Raw genomic sequence first — 9,826 nt, forward strand, 5'->3', positions numbered from 1 at the left:
ATACCGTTTTCCACACTGGCTGCACCACTTTGCATTTCTAAGAACAATGCAAGAGGGCTTCTTTTTCTCCACATCCTCACCAGCACTAGTTTCTTGTGTTTTGAATTTTAACCGTCTGACTGTTGTGAAGTGACACCTCATTGTAGTTTTGCTTTGCGTATCACTCTGATGATGAGTGATGTTGAGCATATTTTCAAGTATCTGTTGGCCTTACATAAAATTGTAAGTTTTGTTTATAGACCCAATAAGAGAGAAGGTAATAATGAGCGACACAACACGATACAAGGAGGAATACCTGAGTAGAATTGAACATAAGGCAAAAACAAAAAAGCTATGTTTGTGTGTGTATTCAGCAGTCGAAATAAAAATAGGAAGATAATATGACTCAATGAGGCATGTGAAGGCGGTAAGAGTACATAAATAAGAACTTCCAAGAAGCAAACCATATTCTCAGGGCAAGCCATGTTTTTCTTTAGCACACGGAAGAATGCCGTAGAGTCTAAGTGTACCAGAGAGTCTTTCACAGTAAAAGAAGGGAAGAGAGGCTGATGTCTCCTGAAGTGAGCCCAGAGCAGATGGGGGTCAGGGGTTATACTCAGCCCAGGGAGATACTGAGTTTACAGATAGACTTAGCCATTTCTTCTTTGTGGAGCCCTTCCTGAGAAAGCAGGAGTAGTAAGTGGGCAGAGGTAAGACACCTACGTAGGTTTATTTTTAATATATGGTATGTTCTCCCAAAGAAGAAATAGAAACTGTACCTATGTAGCATGGGAGCAAACACCACTCTGAATAGCCAGAAAATCTCAAACTAAAATTGTTAAAAACAAAACAAAACATACTTCGGCACACCTTCACCTTTAACCAGGCAAAGCTACCGTAGCCAACAATACAAATGGAATGTTAGGTGTGGTCACCAACTGAAAGGACCAAACGTTGCCCCAGGGATAAAGTGGGTAATTTATGGCACTGAGAAAGGGGGTGTGGTCCCAGGAGGCGGATCTGGGCAGATAAAGAGCACGGTTGATCTCTATTATTTGCAGATTGTATATTTGTGAAAGCTCCTACTCGCCAACGTTAATTTGTGAGCCCAGAATCAATACTCTGCAGTATGTTCGTGGCCATTTGGGGACACAGGCAGCGCCATGGAAAATTTGAGTTACCCAGGCATTCCCCCTGCTGAGGCTGAATGAGGCAATGTTTCACCTGCTTGTTTCAGCTTTCCCACTGTAAACAAGTGTGCTTTTCACAGTCTGTTTAGTGCCACATTTCTCACACTTTCTTACTTTGTGTGTGTGTGTGATTTTGCTGTTTAAAAGGGCCCCCAAACATAGCGCTGAAATGCTGTCTAGAGTTCCTCAGTGAAGGACGGCAGTGATGTGTCTAAGAAAGCATGTGTGTTAGGTAAACTTCATTCAGGCATGAGTTACAGGGCTGTTGGCCGTGAATTCAATGTTCACGAATCAACCATATATATTAAATAAGGTGTCTTTATATGTTTAAAGTGTATTTATTTGAGTGAGAGAGCACCTGAGAGCAGGAGCAGGGTAGGGGCAGAGAAGACAGGGAGGTCGAATCCCAAGCAGGTTCCTCCGTGCTGTCAGCGCAGAGCCTAATGCGGGACTCGATCCCACAAATGGGGGGATCATGACCTGAGCAAAAACCAGGAGTCAGACACTTAACCGACAGAGCCACCCAGGCGTTTTTAAACTGAAATGAGCCTCAAATAAGGTTCTGTATTGAGAAGTTGAGGAAAACGTGACCAGATACTTACAGGAACCCAAACGTGAATTTCCCCCAGAGCAAGGGTTCCGTATTTGTTCCTTCCAGGTTTGCTGTGACTTTATACAACACAACTTGTGTGAGTAAGAATTGACTGTTAGAAGGAAACACATCCTATTCACAGTGGTAGTTGGTTTTGAGGACCGAGTAGGGGAAGGAGCTAGCACTATGAAGCTTTGGTCAATTTGAAAAAAAAAAAAAAAGTTACGGATTTAGAGTCACAAGACGCTGTTGTTGGAAATGCTGGCGCATGACAATTTATTTCCGTCTGGCACCTGATGCCATGTCACAGCCAGATTATAAAGCCACATTTCTGTGCCAGTAAGGAGTGACCACCTGTAGCTTAAAATCCCTCAAATGGATGTAATGAGATATTTAGCTATTCTGCCCCAAGACAAAGCAACCAGGTTAACAGGAAGCTGTATTTCCCCCCTAATGATTTCAACAATAATGTAAGTATAATCTCCAAATCCCTCAGTCTCCCATGTAAGATGAGTAGTATTTGCCACATGATAAGGATGAAGTGACCTGAAATCCCTAAGTGGGGGGGGGGGGGAACATTTGTTCACGCAAAGTATTCTTTTAAGTAAACTAAGTAAAAGGACACTGGGAGATGCGGTCATTCAGTTAAAGAGAAGCAACGCCATTTACACATCCGTAGCTCCGGTCTAAAAGATGAATGAACTTACGCCAAGAGTTTAATAAATATACAAAAGTTTGCTCAAATACTAGTATATTCACCTTTTTTTTTTAATAATGAGAAAGAAAAAAATAATGAAATAATGAAAAGTATTTCAAGAGCTGTCCTTCCATATTAAATTACAGAAGAGCCTCGACGAACCAGAACAAAGGGAAGGGTCACGGAATTTCATCATCTACAGTTTCTGATCGGTTGGGGCTTAAGCAGAAATGCCTTGTCCGGCAGTGACATTCCTAAAATGTATCGTACAATACTTGGTTGCCCGGGCATAAAATGCTGCTACTAATAATCCATCTAATATTTTTGAACATCCGCCTTAGAACTGGTGCTGTCCAATGCTTTTTTTACTCACTTATTCCTCAAAGTGGCAAAGTGAAGTCAGGACTCTGGACTCAGGACCCATTTTCACTGACGCAGAAACGGAGGCACAAAGAGATGACGTTAATAGAACAAATGCAGTCCCAGGTGACTGAAATGCTTTCAATGCTTTCTAAAATCATACTGAACTTCAATGATGCTATAATTCTCTGGGACAGTGAAGGTACAACAGTGAGTTGAAATCTGTTTCCATCCTGGGTCATGGTGTCGACTTTAGTAAATTTCTGGCATTAGAATGCTTCATCGTCATTTGTTTCCAAGTTTCAGAGGAAGATTGGGAAGTGGCTAAGTACCAATACCAAGTAATACCAGTTATCTCTTTTAATGGTTTCTTACTATAGGATAGCTGCCCACATTGCTGTACTTCCGGTAAAAACCAGGCCTTTGCAAATTAGGGGAGAGGGCTTTGATCTCGTGCCACTTATTACCGGGCAGTGTATGGCACAATGATCCGTCTTATGAAAGTAATACGCTTACAGGTTGGGCTGAGGGTCCAACCACATTCCAGACGGCTTCAATGGCTCTTTAAATGAACACTCCTACCTCATGCGAAGTTTAGTCTTTTTCTTTAGGAATCTTACCTTTTCATAAACTTTGTAATGACAAAAATGACCTCTAGTTCAAGATAGCTCCTTCTTATCATTGACCATGGGAGTCAAAGGGCTTGACTTTTAATTCCAATTCCTTTAAACAGCTGAGGCCTGCTGAGACCCAATCATCTTGCTGTCACTGGTATATTAACAGCGTTTTCATATCACAGCTCACCATCACTTTTACAGTCATCTTATTGTTTCTCTGGGCACCAAGTCACCTATCTATTCCTGAAAAATAGAGTTTGTACGCTACCATAGAAATGGCAATTAAAAACCACTGAACGAGGACAGATAGACTTCAAGCTCATGTTTCATTGTCATCGATCACAACTGCTGTAGAAAACCACAGCGGATCATTATGAAAGCGTATAAAATATTTGGAAACTCCGACCATAAAACATCTCCATTAGCAAGTGGGTTTATTGACATAACTGAACATAACAACATATAACATTTATTCATTTCCCACCGAAAGACTTTCCAGTCGAACTGTTTTCACATAGCTTTTACTGTTTTTCCGTGAAGTATTTTCAGTGATGTTCTGCTACGAAAGGGTGGGTGGTGGGAAGGTCCAGAGGTCTTTTCCAGACTTTCAGTGGGGCTCAATATTTCACCGCTGTGCAAAGGAACAGCTAAAAGATGCCATCACTGTACAAATGAACAAAACTAGGGGCACCAGGGGTGCAAGATAGCCCGGAGGTTGCAAAACAGAGTGAACGACTCCTCTCCTGCGTACTAATAGGCTCGGGATCGGTCACAAGCCTCGGCAGCAGAGTAAGAATGACAGCCTCTTTCCCGTGGTTGGTCAAGTTTGGGCCCCACAGATACGACTATCAGAGAAGCAGCTGTACTTTAAGTGGTCTGGACATTCACTCATCTGAACATGAACACAGATCAGTTCATTTAGATGCCTGGGTCCCTGCTCAGCTGCTGGGCCAAGGGCAGGTTTGGCTCAATGGACCAAACATAAAAGGAGAGCCCTGGGGAAGGACCCCCGGTCTAGGATAGATTCCCTGAGTCATCAGGACCATCAGGGGCGTAAGGCCCTAAATAGAAGATTCGCTGTTAGCCTTAGCACCATTGCAGTCGCCTCCACGGCACCCCACTGCCAATAAATCCATAACCATGGACAGTATAACCGTGCAGATCTTCTCTGGGACTGCTTTTTTAGACCACACACAAAACTGCTAATGTAAACCAAAGCACTACGGTTAGCGATAAACATGTACTTCATAAATATCAGGGGACCAAAGTGTCCCAAATAGTTGAAAACAACGGAGGAACAAATAAAGGAGCCTAATCCTAAGTTTAAAGCAAAACAACATTTTAAAAGAAATGCTGCAATTAGTAACTAAACGATAAGATTTAATAACGTGGTACAACACTGGGTAGTGGAGGGATTAACTCGCAAAATATATAATTATTTCACAGTGAGGTTTAAGTACTCCTAACAACCTTCTGGCTTTAGTAGAAACAGACAACCACTGATGTACACTTTTTCACATTTTTCCCGATAATTTCTTCCTCTCTATTTTATATAGAGTAAGACGTTGCTGTGATTGAACGTCACGCTATCAATTGACCATCACCTTTTGCTTCCGTGCTATTAGGAAATTACCTTTATCACTTAACCGTGCAACCCCAGAGAAGCAGGGCACCCTCAACTGCGCGTCACTGATAAAAACACGAGAAGTACCACATCGTATTCATTCCAATCTGGACACGTTGTCAGAGATGCGGTTAAGTGAACTACAAGGCTGCCCTTCCCTGCGGGGTCATTGGTTACGCACGCGTTAGTTAACATTCTTTTATCAAGTTCTGGCGCTGAAATTTCCTTCTGCATATACAGGTTCAGAAAAACAAAATTAAAAAAGCCACAGGAGCAACCCTGACAGAGAAGTCTTGCGCGCAGCCTTCTCCTGAGAAAGTAGGTCACCTTAGTTAACCCCAAGGTCAGCGAATGTTCTTGCGGTGTTAATGTTAAAAAGAAAATACTAGTTGAACCACTCAGCTCAACTAAAACAGTCCTTGAGTTTATTGTCAGTTTGTTACATGGCAGAGATCTTCACATTCCTGAAAGAAAAAAAAAATAGCGTCTCTGATTGTTTAAACATTAAATTATCCTGAATGTTCTATTAACCAACATGAAAGAGTTCCTTGGTGAGTGTGTTAAACTTTACCACCTGTTTACAACATCACCTTCTTGGCCGAGACCGCCAGACCAGTGCAAGTCAAGTTGCCAAGCCTCCTTTGTAATACTAAATAAGTTCCTTTTTTCCTTAAATAGAACAAAACTCTCGTTTCACATTGAACAAACAAAGAGCATGCACCCAAATCTCTTTCTGGCCACACTGGGGGCAAAAGCACCCTTTTCTACCCCAAAGGGGGACAGGCTCTTGTATCGCAGTGCTACAAAGGCCATTGCCACAGCTGTGCCAAGGTCTCCCTGTAGAAGAAGGCTTCCCCCCGTCTGAGCTCCATCATCCATTTGTCCCCTACTCTTGGCCTTGACCAAGTACCACCCATTCACTTCATGAGCGGGTACTGGGAACTGGGGGTGGCGAGGGGTTGCCGAATCGGCTTTCCCTTTGACTCGTCTGGCAAATGCACAAAAGGGGGAAAGGAGAAACTCTGACAAAATGAGATCTCCCCTTGAGGCGGGTTGAGGGGTTCCATGGAAAGTGGCTCCTCAAGGCCAAAGAGAAGGTTTCCACAACCTCGGAGGCTCTGGCTCTAGTCAGCAAATCGCTGCAGAAGATGATCTTCCCGTCTCAAGCTGCCACCTGTGCCGCCGCCGCCGCTGTCCATGAAGCGGTCGCAGGGGAACTCGATGAGGTCCGCCTCGCTGAGAGCACACACGGTGGTGCGCGGACGGTGGGACTGGAATCCAGAGAAGTCGGCGGACACCCCGGTGCCCATAGAGCGCAGGGGACGTCGGGTGGAATACATGTGTCTAACATGCACAGGGGCCCCACCCTTCCGCCTAGCCCGCAGCTTCCTCCGCAGCCAGCGTGACGCCCAGGCCGCCAAGGCCAGGAGCACCAGCAGTGCGTTGACGGCCAGCAAGACCAAGGTCAGCAGCTGGTAATCTACGCTGCTCCGGCTCCCAGGCTCTGGCAGGGTGACCAGCCCAGCGCAATGGTCACGGGGGGCCACCGGGCAGACCCGACCCCCGAGGACTCCCTCGACGCACACCAGGTAGGGTGTGTCTCCGCGCAGCTCGCGCAATGTGGCCGAGTCGCTGCGCTCTGGCAGGTAGACAAAGCGGTGGAACTTAGGCTGCTGGCCAAAGCGGTCGAAAAGCAGACGAAAGCGCGCGCCGCCCAGCGGCGGGGGGCTGCGGTGCTGGCGCACGGCCCAGCGCACCGAGGCGCTGTCGGCGCCCACCGCCTCCACCGTCAGGTTGCACAGGATGAACTTGTTGAAGTCGCACGGGTCAGACACCAGCGGCGGCAGGCCGACCCCGCCGTCGGACTGGGCGGTGCTCTCCTGCTGCTGCGCTGCCAGACGCTGCTTTGCCGCGCGCTGCCAGGGGTCGCCAGCGGACGATGGCGCAGAGACGGGTGCGGCCGTCGGGGTGGGCTCCGCATGGGCAGCATCTGCAGGAGTCGGAGGTCCCCGTTCGGGCTTCTGAAGCAGGTCCAGCGGGTGTGGCGCCGGGTCCGCGGCAGCAGCGGCGGAGGGGCCCGGCTGCTGGAGGCCCGGGCCCCGTCGGCTCAGCCTCAGAGCGCTGCGGTTGCCCAAAAGCTCCCTGGCGGCCCCATCCCAGACCACCCCAGGCAGAAATCGCCCGCGCTGCTGTGGCTGCGGCTGCGGCTGCGGCGGCAGCTCCTCCGCGAGGCCACCTGCAGGGGGCGCCACCTCCTCCCCGGCGGCTGTGGGCAAGGGCCCCCGCAGCCCTTCCGCGGTCGGGGAAACTGAGGACGAGGGACTCGCACAAGACCCGTTCTGCAGCTGCTGGTCATCCAGGTAATCCAGGTACTTGCCCCGCAAGGCCGGGGGGTGGCGACACTGCACGAAGACCGTGAGAAGACGGCCTTGTGAGTGCCAGTCGCCCATCCAGCGCTTCAGGCCCCGCAGACGGCAGTCGCAGGTCCAGCCATTGCCGTCTAGATCCAGCCGGTAGAGGGCCGGGCTGGCAGCGAAGATGTCCCCGGAGAGGGCGCTGAGCGCGTTGTCGCGCAGGCTGAGCTCGCGCAGCCGGCCCAGGTGGCCAAAGGTAGTGGGGTGCAGAGCTGACAGCGCGTTCCCGCTAAGGTCCAACGCCTCCAGGCTGTGCAGAGGCTCCAGCAGCTCCACGGGCAGTTGGCTCAGCCGATTCCCCTCCAGGCGCAGCTCGCGTAGGGCCTCCAACCCCCAAAAGGCCTCCGGCGCGAGGTGTGAGAGCTGGTTGCCCCTGAGGGAGAGTAGGCCGAGACGAGGCAGGTGCTGGAAGACGCGCGGCCCGAGGTGCTGGAGGCTGTTGGCCGAGAGGATGAGGGTGGAGAGGGAGCGCAGCGGTGCGAAGGTGGCTGCATGGCGCAGGGAGGGCTGCAGCTCGTTGGCAGAGAGGTTGAGGAAGCGCAGTTTGCCCAATTGGGCAAAGGCGTTCTTGCCCAGAAAGCGGATCCTGTTGGACTCCAGATGTAGGTAAAGCAAGTTGCCCAAGGGGGCGAAGACCGCGTCCGGCAGCGCCCCCAGGGCGTTCCCGTCCAGCCTCAGCTTGACCAGACTCTCCAGGCCCTCGAAGGAGCCGCGGCTTAGGCGGCCGATCTCGTTCCCGTTGGCGTAGAGGATGCGCAGCTTGCGCAGCGGGGCCAGAGTGCCCGGGACGAGCGCCTGCAGGAGGTTGTTCCCCAGGTAGAGCTCCTCCAGCCGCGAGAGCTTCTCGAAGGTCTTGGGGTGCAGAGCGCGGATCTGGTTGTACTGCAGGTCCAGCCGTCTGAGCTGCCCCAGGCGGTGGAAGTCGAAGGCCGTGATGTTGGTTATGAAGTTGCCGCCGAGGCTGTAGGTGAGCACGTCCTGGGGGCTCGGCAGCGAGCTGGTCTTGGGCACTGCGCGGAGCCCCCTATTGGTGCACAGGAGGTGCTGGGGGTGCTGGCAGTCGCACCGCTCTGGGCACACGGGCTGGGCCCGCGGCGGGAGCGCGAGGCAGCCGTACACCACAAGTAGGAAGCGCACGGCGCGGGCAGCCTCCATCGCCGCCCGTCCTGCGTGCTGCGGCCGGATCGTCCTCTTGGCCCGCCTGCTCTATGTCTCCTCTGCATTCCCCTTGGCCTGGCCAGAGTCGCTAAATGGCCTCTTTCGGACTCCGCAGCGCGGTCCAGCCCCTCCTCCGCCCTTTGTCCGGTGGCTGGCCCGGGTCTCTGCAGGCGGGTTCCCCCAGCCAAGTCAGGCGGCGCGGGGCGCTCCGGGAGCTCCGGGTGCTACTTGTTGCATTTCTGCACAAAACTGTTTCTCCGGGTGTGCGTCGGGGGGCGGAGGGAGGGAGGGAGTCAGACCTGAGCTTTTTGTTTGCAGCTGAGTCCGGAGAGTTGGATTCCCTGGCACGGATTCTCCCCGCCGAGCGGATTCCCCAGCTGCAGGCGGGAGCCCTTCCAAGAGCTCCTCGGGGCGCGGCTTGGCTGCTGTGCCCCGGCGGCTCGGCCCCCGCAGCTCGCGCCTCCTGGCTCTCGGTCCCGGACCAGGAGCGCGGCCTCGGTGGAACAGCCGGGGGAGGAGCCGGGGGTGCGCAGGCTGCGTCCGGAAGGGACCCAAGTCGGCGAGTGGCGGGCAAACCGGGCGGAAATTCGTTCTTCCCACACTCTGCCCCCCGGGGATGCAGGCGGAGAAAGAGGAGACGGCGGAGGGGAGGACAGACCCCGACAGGGGGAGGAGGAAACGCTAAGTGGCTCCGCGTCTGGTCAGCCCAAGCCGGGGACGCCGAGTGAGAAAAGTAGGGATTAAAAACAGCTGTACGGGTCGGCCCTGGACGCAGGGCTGGGGGCGGGGGTGGATTACCGGGCCAACAAACGGAATTTGCAGACAGAGACCTTTTTATTTTAGATGAGTACACCAGGCATTTCGGAGCATTGGGAGCACGGATGCTCTTACTCGTTTTTAAGTCCCTTGCTCTTCCAGGTGCCACCCTGCGGGAAGTTCAGGCAGCACGGACTGCGCAAACATTCTGTAAGACGTTTAGGGGAGCACCCCGTTGGCTACAAAGAGCTGTCGGTGGGCTAGAAGAGGCCAGGTCAGCCCCTTCTGAATGTTGGGTGTTTGGATTTTTGACGTGGCTGTCCAGGTAGCCCAGGAGAGGCATCGCCTCCTTTAGGGATCTGAACCGAGTATTCACTTGGCCCTGCTGTAGGTTAAGAGCCTGGAGAGTCTCAGAACTGGTTCTACCGCTGTGGAAGTG

At 51.7% G+C, this 9,826-nt stretch overlaps 1 protein-coding gene across 1 annotated transcript; it reads right to left on the reverse strand.

Annotated features, from left to right (window-relative positions):
* Positions 1-3,852: 3,852 nt before the first annotated feature.
* TRIL (TLR4 interactor with leucine rich repeats) lies at positions 3,853-9,025 on the reverse strand. The gene has a single exon (XM_030308161.1). The coding sequence runs from the start codon at positions 8,626-8,628 to the stop codon at positions 6,184-6,186; it is 2,445 nt and encodes an 814-aa protein (XP_030164021.1). The 5' UTR covers positions 8,629-9,025; the 3' UTR covers positions 3,853-6,183.
* Positions 9,026-9,826: the final 801 nt, after the last annotated feature.

This window comes from Lynx canadensis, chromosome A2 (assembly GCF_007474595.2).
Source record: "Lynx canadensis isolate LIC74 chromosome A2, mLynCan4.pri.v2, whole genome shotgun sequence".
Taxonomy (NCBI): Eukaryota; Metazoa; Chordata; class Mammalia; order Carnivora; family Felidae; genus Lynx; species Lynx canadensis.

Coding starts and splice junctions, on each gene's coding strand:
- TRIL (XM_030308161.1), bottom strand. CDS start 8,628: ATGGAGGCTGCCCGCGCCGTGCGCTTCCTACTTGTGGTGTACGGCTGC.